The sequence below is a fragment of the Apis mellifera genome, linkage group LG11 (assembly GCF_003254395.2).
Source record: "Apis mellifera strain DH4 linkage group LG11, Amel_HAv3.1, whole genome shotgun sequence".
Taxonomy (NCBI): domain Eukaryota; kingdom Metazoa; phylum Arthropoda; class Insecta; order Hymenoptera; family Apidae; genus Apis; species Apis mellifera.
The window spans coordinates 14,026,184-14,052,443 of record NC_037648.1 but is presented as its reverse complement, the minus strand read 5'-3'; the positions used below and the strand labels follow the sequence as shown (position 1 = coordinate 14,052,443).

The following is a 26,260-nucleotide window of genomic DNA, read 5'->3' as shown; positions in this document are numbered from 1 at the left end:
TAGTCAATCTTTTAATAATAACAATATTTTAATTAATGTTATATATACTTGTTAATTACATTAATGTTTCTCTTTCATAACATAAAACGTTATGTAAAACGCAGTTGGAACTTAGTATAAGTTCGATATAATTTTCAAAGCCGAAAAATAAAAATATTAAATAAATAAATAACTTAGAATTATAAAATATGAAAAAAAAAAAATTTAAATTATTTGAAACTTAAACATAACAACAGGTAGTTAACGGTTGAGTTGTATAATGCGCACTCATGCTTGCATATACGTACATTTTTATCTCAAGGACAAAACAAAATATTATTCATATTGCATCTTGCAAGGAATCTAATATTGCTGCGTTATAAAATAAGTTATATCAGGAACATTTCCGTAAGGAATTAAGAAATTTTTATAAAAATTACTCTTTATAGTAAAGTCGTCAACTTACGATCTACGCAAGTTCTAGACACGATCATCAATGAAAAGGAATAAATATCTTCTTGCGATAATTCTAGGTCATATACTAAATTAACATTCTAACGATTATTTAAAAGCATAACTCTTGAGATCAATAAACAAGATAAAAAAAATTGTGCAACAACACACTTGAATACAAAAGCCGCACTAAATTATGATCACAGAACAATGTATCGACGATAATGCTTATTTCAAATTTATAAATTCGCATTATCACGAATAGAAAATATTCGATATATTAATTCATATCAGTCGTTCAACGAACATGTTGAGATCTAAAGATCATATCGCGGCAAAAATTCATATTAAGAAATTAATATTCAACTGTCTAATACAATACAACATTACTATCTATTAAAGTCATCAATTGGTTTTTTACCCTTGTACATATATGGACGAATGAACGGAGAATTCTGATTAATGATGATCATTAATGTCCTTCTCCAAAAACTATCCATGAATGTATTAAGTACGTGATATATCTTTTTCTTTTTTTTTTTTCAATGATAAATATCTCATTGTACTAATTCAAATTCTTCGCATTCGTCAAGATCGTCATCGTACGTTCCATTACCTGTAAAAGAGGTAGTAGAAGGAATTATATTTTCTGCAATTTCAATTTTTTGATGGAGATCTTTCCCACTCCCTTCACAAAACAAAAACATTGGATAGTCGATTTTTTCATCTTCTGGCACCAAATACTGTAATATTAAAAATATATATAATTGGATTTCCAAATTTTTTTTAATATAATTTAATGAAGTTTATAAAAATGATTATACATACCGAAGGAGCAATTTCCATAAAATTTGTAAATTGCATTTTATTATGAAAATAAAATCCCACACAACAACTAGGATCCATTTTTGAAATTAACATTTTTCTTGGTGAAGTACAATGAAAACTTGTTAAAGAGAAATTATCTTTTAACACATCAACAGTTTCTTGACAATAATGTGGGTCTAGATTAATTAATTTATCTTCCTGAAAACCAATAAAATAAAGCGAATGCCGAGGTCGACCACCGATGACTCCAATACAGGTGTCTAATGTAAGTAAATGTGTTAAGCAAGATGTATAAACAGGATTTAATTTGTCAGCACCAAGTCTTAAAGGTACAAAAAGTATTAAAGATTTCCATTTACCATCGGATGTTTGACATACATTTTCTATATCTTGCAGATAAACTGTAAAACACAAAATATTAAAAATTAAATTAATATGAAAAATATATGAAAAATTCTCAATTGAATAAATTTTATTTGAAGTATAAACAGTTTAACTGTTATATTACCTGCACAATCTTGAGCAACATAAACAGCCAAGTTATTAAATGCTGGATGTCGTTCTACTGCATTCTCTACTGCTTGGCTTAAAAGATGAGCAACAGAGGATGGCCCATACCAATCTCCTGCACGTTTTCCCCACAATGCACCCAAAGATACAAGTGTATGTATAGAAAATGGAGATGTACGCTCTGGTAAATCTCCAAATGATTTAATTATTAATCTGTGGTTATATTCATCTAATTTTTGTTGTTCTGTTTTTATTGGTTGATCTGGTTGCCATCGCCATTCTGTAGAGAAAATATATTATTTGTAAATAATATGTATATGTAAAAAAATATAAACTATATCTAAAATATATGTAAAATATATATAATTAATATTTATTATACATAGAAAAATTATATTGCAATTTATGAGTAATAAGTTATGAGTAAAAAAAGAAATAAGTGCCTCTTCCAAGAAAATGGCAGACTAATGCCTGTGCCAACATCATTTGGCCACTACGTAACATACATCCCCAACCACAATCAGTAGTAAATGTAGAACCATTTAATATAGGAAATTCTCTTCTATATGTTAACCAAAGACGCGATGTAAAATCTTTTTTAAATTCTTCTATACCATCTTCAAAACTAATAGCATCCATTGCTAGAGATATCTCACTTCCAGTGTCTAAAGTTTTATCTGCTTCAGAAGCCTTTTCTAAAAATTCTTCTGGTTTTTTACGATAAATTTTACCAAGCAAACATACGGGAGATTCTTTTGAAAAATTTGGTTTTACTACCTTAATAGTCCAACCTTTAATGAAATTAAATCTAAATTATTTTTTTAATGCAAAAATCAAATATATATTTTATATTACATTTATTAATCATATAAAATAGATTTATACTAACCATATTTAACATTATTCCACATAGATAATAATTTCGTTTTGACTTTACTATCAACTTCTGTGACAACATTGGAATCGTCCATAGATAATCCATTGTTTGTACCAGTTAGTTGTATGTTTGGAACACGATCTGTAGTAATCATTCCAGAAAAAAGACCTATTGTACTGTTACTAAAACCTCCTAAGAATAAAGTGATCTTTGATATATTATTGTTTTATCTAAATTTCTAAAAGTATTTTTCTTTTTAACAGATTTCTTTTTAACAGAAGAAGTATTTATTATCGCGAATAAAGAAAATATAAAAAAACTGTTAACTATGACTAATAGAAACGAATCATCAGTTTCTCGCAACCATAAACGGTAAAGAAAAGAAGCGATTACTAGGAATTTTTTGTACTCGATTGATTTAGATATTTAAATCGAACTTACCTAACCTCTCCCTGGAAGGTTGCACCTGTCCATTCATGCCCAACAAATAAATTTTAGAAAGCATGTACTCCAAAACATTTAAATATTGACAATTAAATACAAGAAGGTAATCACATTTTTGTATGCGCACAATTATAGTTACGCTGACATCACATTCGAACGTAATTTTATCGTATTTCATACGAACAACTGGTTATTATTGTCACAGAACAATCTAACACGATTATGCATTAGTCGATGCATGAACCGAACTCAACATTAGGCCCATTACCAGCCTACTATCAAGTTAACGCTTCATTTCGTCCAAATGAAATATCAGCTTTGTAAAACACTCTACAAGAATAATTTGTTTCTTGAAGGATTCGAGTCAACTCGAGAATAAATGAAACAAATAACACGTCGCAAAGCAAACGATCAAAAATAGTTTAAAGACACGCAAGCCGCCAACGGAAAAGGACGCGTGTTTACAAAGAGCGTTGTGAAATTTAAAGCGCCCGTTGAATACACTAGTAGCGCCGTTCATCGCCGGCGGCGAAATCAAACATTATGAAAGTGCACATACAAGTGCATCAGTACTTATACAAAGATTGCACTGAGTAGATTTGATTTCGGAATTGATATCTTATCAAAAAAAATACAGATATCATACATATGAGTAAATACACATATGAGTAATCATTTAAATCATTTGAATAAACAATGTAAAAACTAATCTTTCTTTTTATCGATACACGATAATTATCTCAAAAAATTTTTATAAATCAGAAAAAGATTGAAATTATTTTTTTGAAATAAATTTTCAATCGATTAATATACAATTGATTATTTTATTATTAATATTCATATAATTTATCATCGCTTTGCGTTCAATTATTTTATATTACGATGATTAAAATATATTAGTTCGTTCTTAAAAGTGGATTGCCATTTCGTTAATTAATATCTCTCCTTTTTCGAGAGGTTAACAAACGTATCGCTTTTACTCGGAATTAAAAAAAATCCTACGACAAAGATATGGACCGTTCCATTGGATAGAAAAATTAATAAAAATCAGAGTGCTTCATTTAATAATTTATTCAAATTATTAATTAAAAGTTTGTTTCTCTTAAAATTTTCTTTTTCTTATAATTATAAAGGTTTGGAAAACAAGAGAAAAAAAAAGGAGGAAACAAAAGGAAAGAAAAAAATGTAATATCGTTATTAAAATTATAAAGAATCTCACAATTTTTCTCGATGCGTTCTTTTTCACATTTTTTGAATTTTAATTGACTAAGGATAGAAATGGAACGAAAAAAATATTCAAACCGCCAAAAGAATAGGATTAATGGAGAAATAACGGAGCGCAACATTATACCTTTTTATCGTAGTGTAATAACGCTTTTAGGACTTTTGTTGTAGGAAAGGACCAACGGCGAGGAATAGAGAGAAAATTAGGTGGAAAAAGAAAGCAAGCAGGACGGAAGGAAGAGATAGAAGCGACGATCGCGTGTATGACAGAGATAGATACAGGAGGAAACTGTCATGCGCGTCTTGTCGCGGAATAACCAATGAGATACACGTATCCCGGCTTACCTCATTGATTACCACGTTCGCGCTCGTTCTAAATTTCACATTGTGTTGTCGCGCAGCCGTTGCAAAAATATGAATCGGTGTCTCGTGCCGGGCATCGGTACCCAGTAGAAGCAAGATTGATGGAAGGAAATGGAACGATGTCTGTCATGACAATAATCTTTCCTTTCGGTATTGTATTAACAATAGTCTCTAGCAGATATATTGAAAGCTTCGGGGCAAATCTTCATAAAAGGGAGGAAAAAGGAGGGAAAGGAAAGGATGAGGAATAGTTCCACGGGGTAATTCGAAGAGTGAGGCGAAAGGATGAGAGTATGCTTCCTAAAGCTGGCTCGCCTTATACTTAACATGTATATATATATATATATATATATATATATATGTATATATGCATATATAGGAATACTATCAATAAAAGCCGAGGCAACACTGGAAAATCAACAAAAGGACATATATAGCGGAGATAATTATTTGCACGATAACTATAACTCGTTCTTGTTTAGATAACTCGCGAGGAGGGATGAGGATGACAGAAGATCAAGAAGAGATGGGTAGGGGGTGTTGGTAGCGAGACGGAAATTAGGTCATGCAAGAATATCGACGGACCGACGTAATCACGGTGCACAACTTGAATAAGGACATTAACGAGTCACGCTTCACTCCCTTAAGATCCTTTCCGCCACGGTATCGGACGAACTGTGTGAATAGAGAGGAGGGCGACAGTTTGGAGGACTCACTGCTTGTTTACTAGCGATCGATCCGCCATCTTGTGGCACATCGATCGAACTCGAGGATCGACGGTAGGAAAGTCGATACTCGAAACGCGGTACCGATTCGAGGTGTGCAAATCGCAGGATGATTTTAATTCGAAATCGCTCAATCGATATTAATGCTCATCGATGAAGATTGCGATAATTCTCTTTGAGACAACAAAGAGACTAATTAATCAGGACTATATATCTGTCTCAAAGACGAATGACCAGACATTGAAATGTATAAACGTAAACACGTGATATTATTAACTCGAATCGAAATGGATAGATCGACTTTCGATTATGGAATCTCTATAGTTCTGACTTTCGATCTGTGCCTCTAATTATTCGAGAGATTTACATCTCTTTGAAATATTTTTGAGAATAAATATTATTTTGCATTATCGAAAACAAACGTCGAAGAAGTTTGAAAATACGGCCAAAATGCTGGAAGCTTCACATGTACGATTAATGCAAGCTTTTATTATTCTTGGTGAGTAGAAAACTAGAAATTACTGCCTAGCGAATGGCCACGAACAAAGTAGAGAAAAAGCGAGAAAGGAAAATAAATCGTTCGCGAAATATTGTAGCGATTGTAGCGATCACGAAGGAATAGTTGATGTGTAGGAATTATTGCACGGTTAAGTTAAAACAAACTGGTGAAATTCGTTGCTCGAGTCGGACGAACGATTGATTAATACGCTGACGCAGCTGTTTATGGACGCGCGTTCAAAAGACAGAGTGAAAAACTGCTTTCGCGTAAAGGGACCGTGAAAGATTGGTAAAGTTTGCGGAAACGAGGCAGGCGAAACGAAACTCTGCGAATTTGTTCCGCAAGAATGAAAATCTAATATCGACCTGTAAATCGTGGAACTGTAAATACATACATATATATATATGTATATATGTATCTTCGAGGTAAAATAACGTTATCAAATTATCCTCTTCTTTATACTTTAACCTACCTAACCTCACTTTCAAGATTCCAAGATTTTTTACGCGAAATCCGTTTCGCTTCTCGCAAGAATACTATTATTTCTCTCGTTCCCTTCTCCTCGCTTCGAATCTAATAATAATTTCGTTGCTAATCTTTGCATCATTGTTTAAGAAGATTGCAACGAAATCCCATCGCAGAAACTGGACAAGCGGAATAGTCCGACTCGGTCGAAGGATTTCGTATTTAATTAAATCGCATTGTGATCGTTGTCGCAACTTTTTAACTTTTGCGTGTATTTTTGTACCGCGTTTAAAGGTATTATATATTATTATTGCCCTTCCAGCGCAGTTTATCCAGGGACAAGGATAAATTCTGGATGTTTTTCTCGACGACGTATGACGTGTAACACGGATGTTTAAACGTGCCGGAAGGCACGAGCGAGGACGGAATCGTATATAACCTCTTTTGTTCTCCCTTAATCTTAAAAAATGTGCAAACAGCATCGATTCGTTACCTTCTTACTCTTCCATCGTTTAAAACGCGATCAATGGACAATCGGAACACGAACAAACGTGTTCTAAACGGATTCTTTGAAGAAGAAGAAAAAGAAGAAGGTTTGTCTTCGTTTCTGTCTAATGCTCCTCCACGAAAAGTGGCCATTTCCACACGATCCATTCGATTTCCAGTCCTCGATCAAAGTGCACGTGAGAAGATTTTTCGCCGAACCACCGTTTAATATATATCAACCGAAGAATTTCCACCGTCTCGCTCTTTCTTCACCATTTTTTTTCTCGCGGCACGAAGGATCGCGTGGCGTTTGTTGGTAAAAATAACTCGGTCACCCGTTTTGCAGAACATCGGATCGGATTCGTTTTTAAAATTCTTTTTTTAACATTTCCATCACAACCAAATTCCCCAATTCCTCGCGATTCCCCCTTCCCTATACATTCCAATCCTTCCGAATACGACGACACTGTACTATAATATGTCCACGCTCACGTGACACGACCATGTCACACGATCACGACGAATAAACACGCGCGTTCGAATTTGCCGAACCAATTACGATCCTGTTTTCAAGCTAACCAAACCCGTCCCCTCTTTTTCTTCCTTCTTTTCTCCTTCGATAACCAAATCATCCGTTTCACTCATACTCGAATATACGAATATACGTATCTCTCCGATATAATCGTATCTATATTTTCGATTCGATGGAGAAGGGAGGAAAGGAAGGAAGGAAGGAATCGTTCAACCCGATTTTCTCTTCTTCCTCGAGAAAAGGGGGGGGGAAGAGGGTGAGGAGAAGGTGTCGCGTGGAAAATCGAAAATCTTGGCGGGAGATTCGACGATCGCTACGAGGAGAGAGAGGAGAAGGAGTGGGGTGAGGGGAGATCCACCGAGAAACGGTAACAGCGGCTCGACTCGACTCGACTCGACTCGACTCGGGCGGAAGGAGGGGGAGAGGGCGGAGTAGGAGAGAAGAGGCGAGGGTGGGAAAGACGGAGAGAGATAGAGAGCGCGCGCGCGTCTCGCGAAAAGAGGAGGAGGAGGAGGAGGAAAGCGGTGGAAAGGAGATACGGGGAGGAAAGCGGCGAGAGGGTAGTTGGGCCGGCCGGCCAGTCGTGCTGTGGCGGCAACCGCGGACGCGTAGTCCGCTTCTCGCGCTCTCATCCCCCTCCCGCCCGACGTCATGTTGCCAAACAACCCCCGTCGAGCATCATCCCCTTCCGACACGACTATCCGGACGAGTTAGTCAGTTTCAACTACGGGGGGAGTGGAGTGGAGATCTCGGCTCTCGGACACTGGATCACCCTCCGCGATCCTAATATCAGCTGGTATACACATACACACATATATATATATACATTAGTGTAATCGAGTCAGTGGGATCGTCCCGCTTCCTTCCTCCCCCCCTCCTCGTTTCTTCTTCGTTCGGTCCAGGATCGAGAGTGCGGTGCGTAAAAACAAACAAAGCCTTGTTGTGTTGATTTGACCGATCTTTCGCTGCGCGTATCGTCGGTACACGTGCGAGGCGAATCGATCACGGGGGGAGGGGAGCACAAGTGCGAGTGATTCTCAGGCGAGAAGGATCGACGTCGTGGATCCTCCTCAGGAACACATATATATATATATAGGATCATTCGAATGGTGGTAAGTAGAGGAACTCCCCTTCCCCTCTTCCTCTCTCTCTCTGTCTCTTTTAAAGAAAAGAAAAAGGTGATCTCGAGAATACGACGATCTATGGATCTTCGATCTTTTTTTTTCGCGATGTGGATCGAAAGGAGGGAATGGAACGCGAGGGAATTGTTGCACGCGATACCCACCCACCCGCCCGTCTCCAATCCAATTCGACGCCGATTTAGGGGCGGTAAACAGGACGTGGAGTCCTCCTGTCCCGCCAGGAACGTATTATCGATTCGATACGCACGCGATATTTGCACGCGGTGCTGGTATCCGGGGGCTGATTATTATCCGCCGACGGAGGAGTATCCCGGGCGTCGACTGCGTTTCCACCGAATGAATGGAAGAGAGAGAGAGAGAGAGAGAGATCCTTTATTTAGGTCGGCCGGCAATTTTTCTCGCGCTCGGAGGCTTTTAAACGGAGGATTCGTTTAGAGGAGATTTAGGAAGAGGAGGGGAGCTTTTTTTCTTTCCATTTTATTTTATCTTTCGTTCCTCCTCGGGGACCGTTAACCCTCGTTTTCTCCAAGATATTCTCCATACTCTCTCTCTCTCTCTCTCTGTTCTTACGAGGAGGAAAGAATCATCTCTTCGAGAATTCGATCGATAATTATCCCATGGGACGAATTTTATTTCACGGAAGAAATAATAATAATAATAATAATATCGAGGATCGAGATATTCGGATAAAGAGGCAACGAGAGGGAGAGAGAGAAAGAGAGATGACGCAGGGAAGGGGAGAAAAAATTATCCACCTCTATCCAATTTTTCCCAACACGCGGAAACCCGATCTCTTATCTCTTGTATGCCACCCAACGCGAACGTACGAATAGGGAAGAGCAAAGAAGAAGAAAGAGGTAAAAGTGTCCACTACGAGATGGAGGGGAGAAAAAAAGAAAGAAAAAAAAAAAAGAAATAGTAATCTCGGCCGAGAGAGAAGTGGGGAGGGGAGACGAGGAGGGGGGGTATTGATTTGTTTTTGTTGCTCGCGGACACGCGATAGCCGGGGCCGAATGTGTGTCAGAAGGAAGGAAAGGAAGGAAGGAAGGAAGCGAGCGAGGAGCGCGAGCGAAATTTGCCCGAGGGGCGGCCCTGAGGAGGGAGGGAGGGGGAGGGCAGGAGGAGGGGATTGGATTCTGTCGCGCGCCGCGCCAACGGCTGTCGTCGGTGCATAGACGCGCCCAAGGTCGCGGCGACACGCAAGAGGTCGAAGAATGGGAACGAACGGAATCGTCGTTTCCCTTCCAGAACTTGGAAATTTAACCTCTCTCTCTCTCTCTCTCTCTCTTCGATCTCCAATCATGGAGGAGAGAGGAAGAAAAGCCAATCTAGAAACCTGGAATTTTTCGCACGAACGAGCGAAAAGAAGAGGATCGAAAGAGACGGATTTTGGAAACCGCGCAACCACCTATCCTCATCGTCGGCAAGGGGGAGGGGGGAGGATGCTTTAACCCTTTGCGCTCTCGAGTGATGACTGAAACGGGCGACACCGCTTGGATCGATGCGACGATTTCGAACGGCGACAATATTTATTTGTGCCTCGAGTCTTTTATATATATATATATCGCCTCGCGAATAGATTCGATGAGCTCTTTGCCGTAATCTTGTAAAGCGTGGAACGATATACCGTACCGAATGGTTAGATTTAATCTTTGACGAGTCTTTTTCGAGTTTTGCGAGCGTATAATACGGCCACGAAATGAGATTAGTCGGAGCGAGGATGAGGTTTTGACTTTTCGTTATTGAATAATTCCTGTCCGTTGAGAAATCGAGAGATAGAGAGAAGGGAAATAGAGAAAATGAAAAGAGTAATGGAATGTGAAATAAGAAAAGACATCGAACGAGACTTTTTATCGCGATGCTTGCTCTGACAAATCGATCGCGTGAAACAACAATATTTAATAGATTCGACAAATTTTCTTTCTTTACGTGTAAAGGTACGCAAAATATCAGAATTATTAAATTAAATATATATTTCCTTTTGATCCTCTTCGTAGCAGGCAATAATCGAAATGCAAATTGTTAATATTATTATCCTGGAATATATACACGTGCACCGATGTTATATAAAGAGAGACGAATTAAAATCGACAACGTGGAAGAACACGGGATGAGTCTCGTTAAACGATCATAGCGTCTTCTGACCAGAGGCCTCTAAGAATCCTTAGTGCTGATCGACTTGATCGAGGACTTTGAAGAAAGATCGAAGAGGAAGGGGAAGGGGAGAAGAAGGGGCATGAATTAGAACTCATTTGGCAAAGTGTCGAGCGTGTAGCTCGAGTTTTGAGGAGGTCGTGGTGGGAGGGGCGGCGGGACTAAAAGCGAAAACGAGGATGGGAGAGGGGAGGGGGAGAGTGCGATAGGAGGAAAAGAGGTGGGGCCGAGTTGGATGGGAGAGGGAAGCGAGCTCGAGTTTGTTAGTCCACCTCCATCGAGAGTGTAGGTAACATCCTTTAATCGAGAATGAGGGAATATATATATATATTTTTCTGTTTCTATTTTACTTCGATCCTGATTCGATTTGAACAGACGAATTTAAGTCGATGGCGAGGATAGGATTGTTAAAGGAGATTCGAACAGAGGCATGGTTATTCGAATTATTATTTCGAACATATTGGAAGAATGTAGAGAGAACGAAGTGTATAAATCTAGGGAAAATTAAATTTACTTCGTATTCGATAAAGATTGCAGTCTTGAAGGAATATTTAATCCTGTGCATTCATGTTGATATTTTCGAAATTCGAATTGTATATTTCTCTGCGCCTAGGGGAAAATTTTCGTGGATCGATTTTTTTCCTCACGAGAAAAACGCGGTCGGTATTGCTGGAAAAAAGTAACTATTTTCTTTTCTAAGATTGATTCGATTTTTCAGTGAGGAAAGAAGAAAGGGACGACGAACAGTTGTGGAATAAGGAGAGAAAGTTGGAAAATTGTTCATTTTTTATCTCCTTCTCGCTTTGGTAAATTCGTTTCTGCGGAAGAGTCTGAGAATTTCGCGGGAAACAATGCTTTGAGCGGCGGAAACAATGCTCCCCGTTTTGTTTCCAAACTATCTCTCGAAGGAAACTAATTCGACCGTGGGGATAAAAGTAAGTGGAAGAAAAAGAAGAAATGTCATAAGATTATTGTAACTAACAGAGAAGGGGAGTTTAAAAACTTTCGAATAAGAATTATTCTTCTTCGATTCTTCCTTTCAACTCTGCACGGATGTCGGTAAATTTAGAGATATTTTAAATTTCCCCTATTTTCGAATTATCTTTACGTACAGGATCATGCTGAAACTCGTGCTTCAAAACCCGTTTCCTTGATTAGGTTAAAAGTGAACAAATTAACCAGCAACCAGATTCCATTCTAATCAGATTTGTCTACCTAGGGAATTTGTTGAGAATAATGCGCGCAAGTTAATTTTTCTAGATTCCAATCCGATAGATTTTTTCACTCTTTTCCGACGATTCACCGTCAAATCCACGTTCAATAATTTAGGGAAATTTCTAGGAAATTATTGGATAACGTTTTCTCGATGTTAAAGACAAACAAATTAATCAGATTCCACTTCAATTATTGCAGATTTGTTTAACAGATCAATTTGATGAAAATAATAGAAATTCAGATATTTTTTGTAAATTTATTTTCCACCAACTCATTCCCGATATTCAATATTTCTACGATTTATTATAAACGTCCAATCGTAATTTAGGGAAATTTCTAGGGAACTGTTGGACAACGTTTCCTCGATGTTAAAAACAAATTTGATGAGAATAATAAAGATTCCAATATTTTTATAAATTTCTTTTATTTTTTTCCACCAACTCATTCCCAACAATCAATATTTCTACGATTTATTATAAACGTCCAATTTAGGGAAATTTCTAGGGAACTGTTGGATAACGTTTCCTCGATGTTAAAGACAAACAAATTAACCAGATTCCATTCCAACTTGCAGAAGATTCGTTTATTCGAATATTGTCACTCTGCCTAGGGAATTTGATCAGAATAATAATGATTCCGATATATTTCTAAATTTCTCTTACTCTTTTCCACCAATTCCTTCTCGACAATCAATTAATCTCTACGATTTACAACAAATCGTAACTTGGGGAAATTTCTAGGGAATTTTGCCTATTTCAACCGCCAAACGCCGAACCGACTTTTTCCTTCCCGAATTTTTTCCGCGAAACTCGTCGAAAACTCGACGCCGCCCACCATGCATACCGAAGCCTGTGTATCCGGGTGCTTTCGGACTAATAATTTTGCGGCCAACTTCCTGCCCGTGATTGCCCAGGAAACTGGTAATGCGCGCGCGTCCGTACGTAAACACGTAGAGGATAGAGATTCGAATCGAACATCGTTCCCCAACGCTTTCCAACGGTCGTCGATGATTGCTTCTCGCGGCGCGGAGGTAGGGAGGAGAGGGGGGAGAGAGAAACGAGCATCTTTCCTTTCTCTCTCGGCGTGAGAAGGAGAAACGCGTGACGTGGGAGGGACGGAGATGGAAGAAAGGAAGGAAGAAAGGAAGGAAACAGTTAATGGATCGAAATAAGAAGTTGAGTATTAATTGCACCTAATTGGTTTGGGTGTTGGGTGTCTGAAGATGGATTCTTCTTTCGAGTAGGAGAATTTTCTGGGGATGGAATGATTTTCCTGCAAATTTCTAAAATTATCCAAGGGATCGATAATTGATTTCATACGATGTATATATATATACGTACAAACTTGGTAATTCCAAAATTACCTCGTCGCGCAAAGGAAATCGATAAACTGATGAATTATATTTTCAGCCGCGTTCGAATTCGCAAATATATTTAACGGGAGATATATATATATATATCCATCGTTGCGAGTTTGAAAATAGTTAAAATAATGAAGATTTAAGTTTATACGAAAGTACAAAAGTAATCTTCTTGCCCTTTTTTTTTTCTTTTCGAATTATAATCGCTTTGAAGAATGTCGGATATTTTTCGTTTCTTCATTGATCGATTAATTAAGTTGATTTCTTGAAAGTTGATTTTCCCGCCATTTTTCACGCACGGCCGGAAATATCCTCCATGTTTCTCCCGAGAACCGGATCTTCTTGCGGGGAATTATTTAGCAATTCGACCGAGATGGCGTATTCGAAAATAGAAACTCTTCTGCAGTTCGTTCGCATCGTCTCGAAATACCTGTTCGAGACATTCACGCGGTCGAAATCGTTAGAGGAAAAATCGTTAAGTGTCTTGAGTATACAATTTGAATAGAGAGCCAAAAATTTTTAAATCTTATATACAATGCATTCTGACTTGAATCTATATTTTATTAAATATCTTTAATCACAAATTCATTTGAATTATTAAAACGACAATATACAACCGAATTAACGAACAACATTTTATTCATAATTTTTATCTTTAATTATTCGATAAATGATAAATAAAAAATTATTTTAATCTACAATTACATAAATAATCCTTTTCCTTTTCTAAATTTTCCCCAAACTTAATCAATCAAACTCCACACTCGCGATATTAATCGATCAATTAAATCAATCGAGTCCAAAGAAAGAATAAGATTCTCTCTCCAAAAAAAGAAAAAAATTAATTCATGTCTTCTCTCTCTCTCTCCTCTTCCCAAAAAAAAAGAAAAAATTCTCACAGGAATTCGAATTAATAAAGCGGGAGGGGAAAAGAGTTTATCGGGATAGGCGCGAATATCGAGAGAAGGAAGGGGAGGGGGGGAGGAGGAGACAGCTGGAAAGCTCCGGGTAAATATCCAGAGTGGTTACGGTTAGCTGCACCTACGGTCGGTCGATACTCTAAACGGGGATAGAGATATACCCCCCTTTTTATTTAAGGCCGGGAAGAGAGACGGGGCCGAGATAGGGCGGAGAGGGGATGGGGAACGGGGGAGAAGTGGAGGGGGAGGGGGACTGGAGGTGGAGGTCTCGCGCGAGAAGAAGGTGCATCGAGCGTGGAACGAGCCGAGGAGAACGGTTCACGCGTGCGAGAATATTCGAGCGGGTGGGAGAGGTGGGGGAGGAGAGGAGGGCTTTCGATCTCTACCATGGAAAAGCCGGGATTCAATGATGTACGGTTGAAAAAGATGGATCGAAATATAGGGGAATGTATTACAAGGATTGGAGATTGGTTACATTGCAATTTTTGTATCTGATTTTTAGAAAAGATTTATATGTTGTTATAATAGGGAAAGGATATTTTCGTGTTATTATTGTTCGCATATTTTTCTTGTGTTTCTCGAACGCTTCATTCTCGAAGTTTCGCTCGTAATTTTCGACGGATCTTTCTTCTTCGTTACTTTCGATTATTATATCCGGTCTTATTGAACAGTTTTAAAGATACTCCTCGTACAATAACGCGATTAAGTAAACGGATTGAAATACGAGAGATATTTCGTCTCGACTAGAATTTAATTTAATATATCGAATTATGAAGGCAGTTCTCTTAATCTTATCCTGTCGCATTGGCATACGAATTGGAAATTTATTGTAATTTTACACGATCTATCTACGTTTGTAATAGCAAGTAGAATTGGAAAGTAGAAGGATTTTTCTTCTCGTATTATTATTCCTTGAAAAGATCTGATCGTGTTCAAGATCATTATACCGAACAATAACAATATATATATTTTTATCTCGAATCGAGATTTCTCGTAATTTCAAGATTTGCATCGTTTGTAATAATAGTAATCGAAATTATACTTCTCGTATTATTATTCCTATCTATACACCGATTTTCTTAAATTTTAATAAAAAAATCGTTCGATTATTTCGAAGAAACAATTTCTCTTTTTTTTTTCCAGCAAATGAAACGAATGATCGATTAATAAAATCGATTCATATCAACCTAATTTGAAAACCTACAAAGAGAGAAAAAGAAAGATCTGTAACAAGATTAATAACTGCGCTTCATCCACACCGTATGCGAGATATGGCGGATAAATGGCTCTCCCCTCCCCTTCTCTCTCCCCAAGTTCTTTCTCGATAGATAAGAAACGGTGGCCGTTGAGAAGGTGGCCGCCTGTTTGCCCCGCACGCGTGACAGAAGTGGGCCGTTAACAAAGAGCTGAAGAAGAAGGAGGGGAGAGGAGAGAAGGAGTGGAAACAGAGGATGGCACTTGGCCGGTGAGAAGAGAAATGAAAGCCCCGGTTTGCATAAAACCTCCATTTACTTCGTTGGATTTGTCGCGTGGCCGTGCCGCGACGTGACAAATTTTCGATCGTGTGTGCACGCCACCATTTTCGACGCCTTCGACGTCTCCCCCCTCTCCACCGCCGAGAGGACACTCGCGTCCCCCACTCCTTTCCTCGCTCTCCGTGAAAAGGAAAGGTTGAGAAAGAACAGCGAGGGAGATACTTTACTTTCGGGCAAAAGAGTTGTCGATTATCGCTCTCTCTTTTTCATTCTAAATTTTAAAAATCGATCGATACGATTCGATTATATATAGAGGGAGAAATTTCCAAATATCTTACGTATATATATACGGATAATTCGTAAGGAGGATGTGAATTTTGGGAATGTTTGGAGAGTGGAGGGATCTAATTTCGAAAACTCGTTATAAAAGGAAATTGAAAACACGAGGTGACGAATCGAGAGAATTTTATTGAACGAGATAGGACGAAGGATATATGTATATATATATATCTAACGAATAAATGTTATAAATTTTATAAATCGATGTCCAATCTCTATTTAGACAAAAGAAGATGTAAAAAAAAAAAAAGGATGCTGGAAAGGATAATTGGGTCGCTTTAAGAAACCGGGGTAACCGGGATAAAAAAAGAGTCGATCGAGGCTGCTTCCTTCTCCTTCTCCCCGAACGCGAAATATTCGTCTGGAAAGTCTGGCGTCACGGGGCGGGAGGGGGAGGGGTTAAAGTGCACCCGTTTATGATGCCAGCCTTCCGCCGTCGGCAGACTGCGATCGACCTCGATGGAACTTGTACTTGAACTTTTCTTACCGTTAAATTACTTCTCCTTCCCCTTCTCCCCCTCCTCCTCCTCCTCTCCATCTCCACTCGTCGCGCTTGATCTTATTATACAAGAAGACTCGAACTGCCGCGAAAGTGAATAATTCTTTGAACAAGTACGTCGGATCATATGGTCGTTGAAATTTTCACTAGAAAATCACTAGATAGATAAACTTTGAACGATTGATTTTAACGTTCTCTCCACATGAATGAAATGAGGAAGGAAAGGGATTAGAGTGTAGTAATCAGAAAGCGAAAAATGTATTTAATGTCGTTATTCAAGTTTCCACTAGAAAATCACTAGATAACCTTTAAACGATTCAACGCTTTTACGTATATTCCATCTTTACGCATTTTTCCCATGTAATAATAAATAAAACAAAGGATGAAAGGAATTGTAATTAGAAATAACGGTGAAACGATTGAAATCTCGAAACACTTTCTTCTGTACTTGATCTTACAAGAATACTTTCTCAATATAATTCTTTAAACATACGTACGTCGGATATCGTTCAAATTTTCACCAGAAGAAAAAAATCACCAGACAGATAAATTTCGAACGATCTTAAATATCTTTCTATATTTTTCTCCACGTGTATAATAAAATAAGAGAGGAATTACAAAGCACAATAATTAGAAAGCGAATAATTCATATCATCATTCGTAAAATTTCCACTAGAAAATTTCACTAGATGGATAAACGATTTCGACGCGATTTGCGTATTCGCATTTTTCCCAACGCGTAATCGCGTACAAATAAAATAAGGGAGGGGAGGGGAAAGGAGTTGTACTGGAGGTGTAATTAGAAATAATAGCGGTACGGAACGATTAAAACGCGCTCGAGTCGGCGCTCAAAGTCCCAGTTAGGAAACAAGGCGGAAAGCCAAGAGGCGAGACAATTTAGAAGGGAAGGTGGAAACAATCGCTGAAACGGGCGCCAACTCGAATCGACGACGATCCTCCCATCTGTGGCTGTGGCAAGGAGGTAAGAAGGCGAAGAAGTGGGGAGTGGGGAGGGGAGGGGGAAAGCGGCGGAGTGCTCTCGAATTTTTAAAGGCTTTAGGGAACCACGGCCCGGCGGCTTGTTAGAGTTCCGTGAAATTAAGTCCGCTCAACGAGTACGAGTTGGAGGGAATTTAACGAGCTCTCTCTCTCTCTCTCTCTCTCTCTCTCTCTCTCTCTCTCTCTCTCTCTCTCTCTCTCTCTCTCTCTCTCTCTCTCTCTCTCTCTCTCTCTCTCTCTCTCTCTCTCTCTCTCTCTCTCTGCTCGAGACTCGACCCAGGCAGAGAATTTTCCCGCGCTTTCCTCCGCTTTTCCCAGCAAACGGAGAAGTGGATCACCGTTCTGAACAGCGATTTGATTAAATTTCGAAAGAAAAAAAAAAAGTGAAATGGATTAAGAAGAAGAAGAAAAAGAAGAATCGTTGACGTATTGTCTCGCCGAGTTCGAGAAGAGGAGTGGAACTCTCGAGAGAGAAGTGTTCGAAAATCGAATGGAAGGATGAAAATGAAAATTTGGGAGGGGAGAGGGGGAGATAAAATTTCTCTAGGATGGAAATACGAACGAAAGTAAAAATCTGTTGAAAACTTTGTCGTGCGAGACAGAAAGATTTAAACATTCTAAAAACTCTAAATAAATGGAGATTATAATTTTAAAGATTGGAATTTATATATAATAAATCTCTCCACGATGAATTTTATCGATCGCTAGAAAAAGTGAGAAGAATTTTTCGCTGGATAAAGTTTTTAGATAAAAATCTGTTTGGAATTTTTTCCCCCCTTCCTCCCGGGGAAGGTTCGACTTCTTGGTCGATTTATTAATACTTTTATCGTCTTCTTCCCCCTCCTCCTCCTACTCCTGTCGCGATCAGAATTCAGGGAGATTAAGGGGGAGGGGGAAGAGAGGCTTCTCGCGAAACTTGCTTCCGCTACGAAAGTTCTTCGTCTCTCTCTCTCTCCCCCCACCTCCTTCTCTACCCCCTCTCTCTCACTTCGCTCGACATTCGACGTACGTAGAAAAAGTTCTCGCTGGAAAAGTTCGAGCGTATCGCGTTTCTCCCATTCTTTCTTTCGTTCGCCTGTCGCGCGGGGGACAGCACGTAGCGTTTTTCAATTAATTCGAGCTTCCAGCTTTTTTTTTTTGTTTTTCAATTTTATTTTATTTTATTTATTTTATTCTTCTGGACGGTAAATTTCGCTCTTCCATTCTTATTTATTTATCTGAAACTTGGATGTGGAAAGTTGTCGAAAAATATTTTGAAATTTTGAACTCGGTATCTTTCTTCGTTTTATGGAAATCTCTTGTACTTTTTTTTTTTTAACTTTTCTAATTTCTCGAATCACGATTTAATTATTTTATTATATTTTATACATTTTGTATAAGTTTTATTATTTTACAGAGTTTTACAAGATTTTTTTTTGTTTTTCAATTTTATTTTATTTTTATTTTATTTATTTTATTCTTCTGGATGGTAAATTTCGCTCTTCCATTCTTATTTATTTATCTGAAACTTGGATGTGGAAAGTTGTCGAAAAATATTTTGAAATTTTGAACTTGGTATCTTTCTTCGTTTTATGGAAATCTCTTGTATTTTTTTTTTTTAACTTTTCTAATTTCTCGAATCACGATTTAATTATTTTATTATATTTTATACATTTTGTATAAGTTTTATTATTTTATAGAGTTTTACAAGATTTTTTTTTGTTTTTCAATTTTATTTTATTTTTATTTTATTTATTTTATTCTTCTGGATGGTAAATTTCGCTCTTCTTATTTATTTATTTGAAACTTGGATGTGGAAAGTTGTCGAAAAATATTTTGAAATTTTGAACTTGGTATCTTTCTTCGTTTTATGGAAATCTCTTGTACTTTTTTTTTTTTAAGTTTTTTAATTTCTCGAATCACGATTTAATTATTTTATTATATTTTATACATTTTGTATAAGTTTTATTATTTTATAGAGTTTTACAAGATTTTAACCGCATTTCGCGGAAAGAGAAGAGAAATTTTGAAAGACAAAGACAAAACATTTCTCCTTGCACTTTTTTGAAATTCCATGGAATTTTACAATACAATCATCTTTCACTCCCGATCAATCTTTCAGAAAGAGATCAACGGAGAAGAAATCTTCAAAATTTTACAAATAATTATCGAAAAGCTAAAAAACAAAAATTTGGAAAAATTTGAGACGAAGCAAATATCAAAAATCACAGTTATTCAATCATCCATAAAATTTTACAATACACTCATCCAACATGTTTCAATAATTCTCTTAAATCTCGAAAAAAAATTGAACTTCTTAAATTTTACTTGTATCATTACTTAAAAAAATTAATGAAATCCTCCTCCCTCCCAAATCGTCTCCCCAACCATCTTGTCTAACTACTAACTTCCTACTCTCCTCTCAGGCTGGGCCGAGCGAGGGGGGACGTAGCGACGACGCGCTCTCCCTGCGAGCACCTTGGGCGGGAAGAGAAGAGGGGAAGAGGGGAGATGACGCTCGACGCGGGAAGAGGAAGCACGACGCCGCCCGGTGAAACGAACGACGGACGGACAACCCTCGAGGGAAACGAGTTGGCCGACACCGTCAGATAACTTTCGATCTTCCCCTTCTCGCTCCCTCTCTCCCCTTCCCCTTCCCTTTCTCCGAAAAACAGAACATAAAAAAAGATTCTCCTCGAAGAAGAAGAAGAGAGATTCTTTCCTCCAAGTCCATAGAGAGAGAGGAAGAAATCGAATGAGATGGATAAATAGAGACGGGGAGAAGTGGAAAGGAAAGATGAGCCAGCGGCCCCTCGCCCGGATGTTGGCGCTGCTCGTGTCCCTTCACCGGCTCTCCATATATTCCGGGGGCAGCGATTGGAGGGTGGCTGGTAGGAGCGAGTCGGTGGTGATCCCGGGGGACATTGTGCTGGGCGGTTTGTTCCCCGTCCACGAGAAGGGGGGCGCCTCGTGCGGGCCGAACGTGTACAACCGGGGGGTGCAGCGGCTCGAGGCTATGCTGTTCGCCGTCGACCAGATAAACAGGGACGAGGATATATTACCCGGGATCACTATAGGGGTGCACATTTTGGACACGTGCGGACGGGACACGTACGCCCTTAACCAGAGCCTGCACTTCGTGAGGGCGTCGTTGTCGAACTTGGACATGAGCGTGCTCGAGTGCGCGGACAGATCGGCGCCAAGGGTCAAGAAGACGGCGAGCGCCGGACCGATATTCGGCGTGATAGGGGGCTCTTACAGTTCCGTGTCGTTGCAGGTTGCGAATCTGCTCAGACTGTTCCACATACCCCAGATCTCGCCCGCATCCACAGCCAAGGCGCTCAGCGACAAGACCAGGTGACTCTATTCCCTCCGGTCTCATTCGGCGCTCTCGGAAGGTGGCGGAGATTTGGCGATTGAAATGAATTCCCTAGATCCTTTTTCTGGGGTAATTTTGCGAGGACGTGGAACGGTGTGCTGTACCGAATGGTTAGATTTTACTTTTGTCTAGTATTTTTTCGAGTTTTGTCGGTTTTGTGAAAGTACGGTAGAATGAGATTCGTTGGAGCGAGGGTTTATCTTTTCGGTTATTCATGTAATTTATATCCGGTGAGAAATTGAGAGAAAAGGGAAATACGTGAGAGGGGATGAAATAAGAAAGGCGAAAAACGTTTTATCCCTGATCACATGATAATTATAGACTTTAATATTCGATAAATTTTCTTTCCTTACGTGTAAAAGTACATAAAATATCAGGATACAAATTAAATATATTAGAATACAGGTTTGTGTAGAGTTATTGGAGGTTCGGTCTGGAATGCAAAGGGTTTTAAAATTTATCTCGTTTTTCCAGCAGAGTAAATTATTACGCGAATATTTATATTGTTATAATTCTCGCCAAATACGTCCAAAACTTTTACGAAGAGAAATTGGCCAAAAATTTCCATACCACAAATACAACGAAATCTTTAAAATCGTCGGACGATCATATCAGGTTCGACTATTTCGCGAGGACGGTTCCACCGGACACGTTCCAATCGATCGCGTTGGTGGACGTGGTGAAGAGCGCCAACTGGTCCTACGTCTCGACCGTCTACTCGGAGGGCAGTTACGGTGAATACGGGATCGAGGTGTTCACGAGGGAGGCGACCGAGCGGAACGTGTGCATAGCGGCCGCTGTCAAAGTGCCGAGCGCGGCCGACGATCGCATGTTCGACGACATAATCCAAAGATTGAGCAAGAAGGCGAACGCACGGGCCGTGGTGCTGTTCACGCGTGCCGAGGACGCGAGGGGGATCCTCGAGGCTGCGAGGAGGTCGAACCTGAGCCAGCCGTTCCAATGGTTGGCCAGCGACGGTTGGGGCAGGCAGATCAAGCTGGTCGAGGGCCTCGAGGAGGAGGCCGAGGGCGCCATCACGGTCGAGCTCCAATCCGAGAATATTCCCGGCTTCGACGACTACATGGCCTCCCTGACCCCCGACACCAATCGTCGAAACCCGTGGTTCAGCGAGTATTGGGAGGAGGTGTTCGACTGCCTCCTCAAAAAGGAACGGAACGGGCCAACCCAAACCACCCTGAACGCCACAACGCTCTTCTGCCCCCCCAACCTCAGATTAACCTCCGAAAGGGGTTACGAGCAAGAGTCCAAAGTCCAATTCGTGGTGGACGCGGTGTACGCGTTCGCGTTGGCCCTCCACAACCTCCAGAAGGACGTGTGTTCCAAACTCAAGGGTCTCTGCCCCTCCATGGCCAACTACGACCGTGGCGTCTTCTACAGGAATTACCTCCTCAACGTCTCCTTCATAGGTAAGAATTTTGTATGGCTGCGTGTGTATATACAGTGTAGTGTAATGTAGCGTAATGTAGTATAGTGTATTATAACGCAGTATAGTGTGGTGTAATGTAGTGTAATCTAGTCTAGTATAGTGTAACATAGTATAGTGTAGCGTAGTATAGGATAGCGTAGTGTAGCGCAGTGTAGCGTAGTGTAGCGCAGTGTAGCGCAGTGTAGCGTAGTGTAGCACAGTTTAGCGCAGTGTAGCGCAGTGTAGCATAGTGTAGCATAGTGTAGCGCAATGTAGCGTAGTGTAGCGTAATGTAGCATAGTGTAGCGTAATGTAGCATAGTGTAGCGTAGTGTAGCATAGTGTAGTATAGTGTAGCGTAGTGTAGCGTAGTGTAGCATGGTGTAGCGTAGTGTAGCGTAGTGTAGCGTAGTGTAGTACACTATAATACAGTATAGTATAGCGTAGTGTAGCGTAGTGTAGTATACTATAATACAGTATAATATAGCGTAGTGTATCGTAATGTAGCATAGTGTAGCGTAGTGTAGTATAGTGTAGCGTAGTGTAGCATAGTGTAGTATAGTGTAGCGTAGTGTAGCGTAGTGTAGCATGGTGTAGCGTAGTGTAGCGTAGTGTAGCATGGTGTAGCGTAGTGTAGCATTGTGTAGCGTAGTGTAGTATACTATAATACAGTATAGTGTAGCGTAGTGTAGCGTAGTGTAGTGTAGTGCAACATAGTGTAGCGTAGTGTAGCGTAGTGTAGTATACTATAATATAGTATAATATAGCGTAGTGTAGCGTAATGTAGCATGGTGTAGCGTAGTGTAGCATTGTGTAGCGTAGTGTAGTATACTATAATACAGTATAGTGTAGCGTAGTGTAGCGTAGTGTAGTGTAGTGCAACATAGTGTAGCGTAGTGTAGCGTAGTGTAGTATACTATAATATAGTATAATATAGCGTAGTGTAGCGTAGTGTAGCGCAGTGTAGCGTAGTGTATCGTAGTGTATCGTAATGTAGCATAGTGTAGCGTAGTGTAGTATACTATAATACAGTATAGTGTAGCGTAGTGTAGCGTAGTGTAATGTAATGTAGAGTAGTGTAATATAACATAGTGTAATATAATATAGTGTAGTGTAGTATAATATAATATAATATAGTGTAATATAATGTAGTATAACGTAGCGTAGTGTAGCATAGTGCAATATAATATAATGTAATGGGTGCGTACGTAGAGAAACAATGGAAGGCGGGAAGAATTCGAATATTCGGATATTTGTCCTTTAATCCTCCCCTCCTCGAGCAATAAACGCGATTCGTGGCGCATACACGCATGCACGCACGCACGCACATGCTTTTGTGAGAGGCGAAGGCGAGGGGATAATATCGAACGACAAAAAGAAGAAAAAAAAAAAAAAAAAAGAGGTGCAACGAAGGTGCAAGGAAGGCATTGACATTGGAGAGGGGGGAGGGGGAGACGTGAGAGAATCCGATATGAAATTTCACGGGCCACCTGCATAGCTTAACTGTTCGTGGCTGCTCTTTGAGAACGAGGGATAATTCGTGGGGAGGGAGCCGATGCTGTTTTCATCTCTCGGTATTTCGCGCTTGATTGAGTTTTACTTTGGGCGGAGGGAAAGGGAGGGGGAGGAGGGGGGTGATATTAGAATTTGCGAGGCTCGTGGCCTCTTCTTTCGTATGCATGCATACGCGAGTGAAATATCAACGCGCCGAGTTTTCGAGTTCTCGGGTCTCGAGAAACGAGATGGGACGAGATGCAAAATGTGAAATAATAAATAATCGTTGTCGATTTCGATATTCGAGAAATGAAAAATGAGAAACTTGATTGATTCTTGCACGCGGTATTTTATAAAAAAAAAGAAATATTAAATAAAACAAAATGTCGTATGGACATTGTTCTCACGCGTTATACAAATTTTTTTACAAATTTTTTTGAAAATATTTTTATTACAATAACGAGTCGAAAATGGAGGATCGTCTGATCTGTTGAATATTTGTGTAATTAGGGAAGTAATTGTTGAAGAAAATAATTGTTTTGATTTTTTGAACAACTCTCCATCTCCAAATTGTTTTCGAGCTAAAAAAAAAAAAAGACTACTAAATCTATCCTCAAATATCCCCATTGATTTTTATCAAAATCATTTATCAAAAAAGAAATCAAATAAAAGTACGTGAGAATTCATGCTATTCACGCTTATCATATAATATAGTCATTGATCGATTGTTAATCTTTTTAAATTTCAATTTTTAGTACCTAAAAAAAAAAGAAAGAAAAAAAAAAGTCTTAAACTTCACTTTAATATTCTTCAAAGATAAATAAATTATCAGCTTTGTTTTTTGTTAAAAAAAAAAATTCTACACTTTCAATTCGTACACATTAATCACCGCGAATACACCTGCACCGTGACAAATTGTATCGTTTCCAACTTTCCCTCCCCCCTCCCGCCCCCTAATCACGTGAACAGCATGAAAGGCCGTTTCGCGGAGACCGAGCCATTCCAAGCATTTCCCCCGAGCTCGATGCATTCCCGAATCGGGCAGATCTCCACGCTGGAACGCTCGAACGAATTCTCAGCGTGGCCGAGAGGGAGAGAGAGGGAGGGAAGGACGCAATTTTTGGCGCTGGATCGCAGTTCACGAGGCCGCGAGATTTTTTTCCTTTCTTCCTTTCTTTCTTTCTTTCTTTATTTCTTTTGGAAAGAGAGAGATAAAAAAGATAAAAAGGGAGGCGGGAAAGGGTTGAAGAGAGGAGAGGAGAAGGGATGTCCGAGAGAGGTTGACAGTTGGAGAGATGATAGACAGGTGGAGAGAAAGAGGGAGAGGGAGAAAGGTGGGGGGTGGTGGTAGTATCACAGGGGGATCGTGCTGTATCGATCCTAAATGTGCAGTCCAAGGCCATTGTTTTTTTTTTCTTTTTTTCTTTTTTTCCCTCCCGTTTATCAGACGCGAATGCGTGACGAATACGTTAGATGGATCGAGGGGCAAGAGCGAAATGCATTCATCTTTCCCCTCCCTTTTTCCACTTTCTCTCACTCTTCGTGAAAAACGATGTTCGGGATACATCCGGAATATATATATAATTTTTTTCCTCTCTTCAATACACGACAAAGAAGTAACGCGTTTCCCTGTTTCTTTATAGTTTACGACGAACGATGGAGCGACAAAAGTTTGCAGCAAAGATTTTCCCAAAAAAGGATGCGCGAAAATTATTCTTCTCCTTTTTTTTAAATCGATGCATAATAACAACAACAAAGCATCTTGCCTTCCATCCCTTTCCCTTTCTCCACCCACGCGCCACCGTGGATAAAACGCATGGATACGTACGCGCCTCGATATCTCGAATCGAATCGGTAGTGGCCGCGTTATCGATTGGACCGCGTGTGCGGCTCGCTGCGATTTGTACGAAATTCAAACCGCGCGAGAAATAAAGATATGGAAAGATTTCTTCCTTACCGATCCAACCGCAGATCGCGAAATAAGAAACGAAATTTTTTATCTTTCTTTCTCCTCTCGAAAAGGAATAAGAAAGCTCGTTCGTTTCAAGAGGATCTTGTTTTTTCGTTTCTAATTGGCGATAATTATTAAGCTTGATATTATTTTTCACGTGCATAATTATTGTATATCGTGATAACGTCTTATTTTATCATCGTGGATCGAACGAGAAGTTTCTTGAACAAAATTACACGCGAGAGATTCTCAACTTTCGTTTCGTCGATGAAACTTGTAAACTTTTTATACTAATGCTTTTTATACTAATTCTCCAATTCGCACAAATAAATAAAAATTTTATCCTCGATAATGAAATCATTTTACATTTCGTGTTTTTTTTTATATGATCAAATAAACACCCATAAAAACTCGTCGTAAAAATCGTCGTATCTGCAAAGTTTCGTTCGCGTATATACACGAAAAGACTAACGAAAATATCTCTTCGTTTCTCCATCGCATAATTGTATCATGAAATTAAAAGATTCTGCATCGAATGTGCATA

The 26,260-nt window shown here is 39.3% G+C and overlaps 2 protein-coding genes across 10 annotated transcripts in view; one reads left to right on the top strand and one right to left on the bottom strand.

Moving 5' to 3' along the window:
* Positions 1-187: 187 nt before the first annotated feature.
* Positions 188-6,843, bottom strand: LOC410257 (cysteine protease ATG4D). Of its 6 annotated transcripts, none has more exons than XM_006566515.3 (7): positions 5,264-6,843; positions 3,089-3,113; positions 2,660-2,839; positions 2,214-2,561; positions 1,769-2,050; positions 1,261-1,661; positions 902-1,175 (listed from the first exon to the last, which is right to left on the bottom strand). In XM_006566515.3, the coding sequence occupies exons 1-7, from the start codon at positions 5,297-5,299 to the stop codon at positions 990-992; spliced, it is 1,458 nt and encodes a 485-aa protein (XP_006566578.1). In that variant the 5' UTR covers positions 5,300-6,843; the 3' UTR covers positions 902-989. The 6 variants fall into 6 exon arrangements, with proteins under 6 accessions (XP_016770465.2, XP_006566578.1, XP_006566579.1 ...); XM_006566516.3 differs by having other exon boundaries at positions 2,660-2,788; XM_016914978.2 differs by lacking the exon at positions 5,264-6,843 and adding an exon at positions 4,661-4,971.
* Positions 6,844-6,860: 17 nt separating this feature from the next.
* The window catches only part of mGlutR1 (metabotropic glutamate receptor 1), a 30,457-nt gene continuing 11,057 nt past the window's right edge, over positions 6,861-26,260 (top strand). For 2 of the 4 annotated variants that reach the window (XM_006566243.3, XM_026443533.1), the window contains exons 1-3: positions 6,861-8,497; positions 19,894-20,824; positions 21,462-22,273. In XM_006566243.3, the coding sequence (XP_006566306.1) occupies positions 20,223-20,824; positions 21,462-22,273 (1,414 nt within the window). In that variant the 5' untranslated portion in view covers positions 6,861-8,497; positions 19,894-20,222. 4 annotated transcript variants of the gene reach the window in all.

Excerpts from the sequence above, each read along its gene's own strand:
- LOC410257 (XM_016914976.2), bottom strand. The coding sequence starts at position 3,269 with ATGAAATACGATAAAATTACGTTCGAATGTGATGTCAGCGTAACTATA. Across the intron at positions 1,662-1,768 it reads TGTTGCTCAAGATTGTGCAG|TTTATCTGCAAGATATAGAA; the intron begins GTAATATAACAG and ends TGTGTTTTACAG. Across the intron at positions 1,176-1,260 it reads TTATGGAAATTGCTCCTTCG|TATTTGGTGCCAGAAGATGA; the intron begins GTATGTATAATC and ends TTAATATTACAG.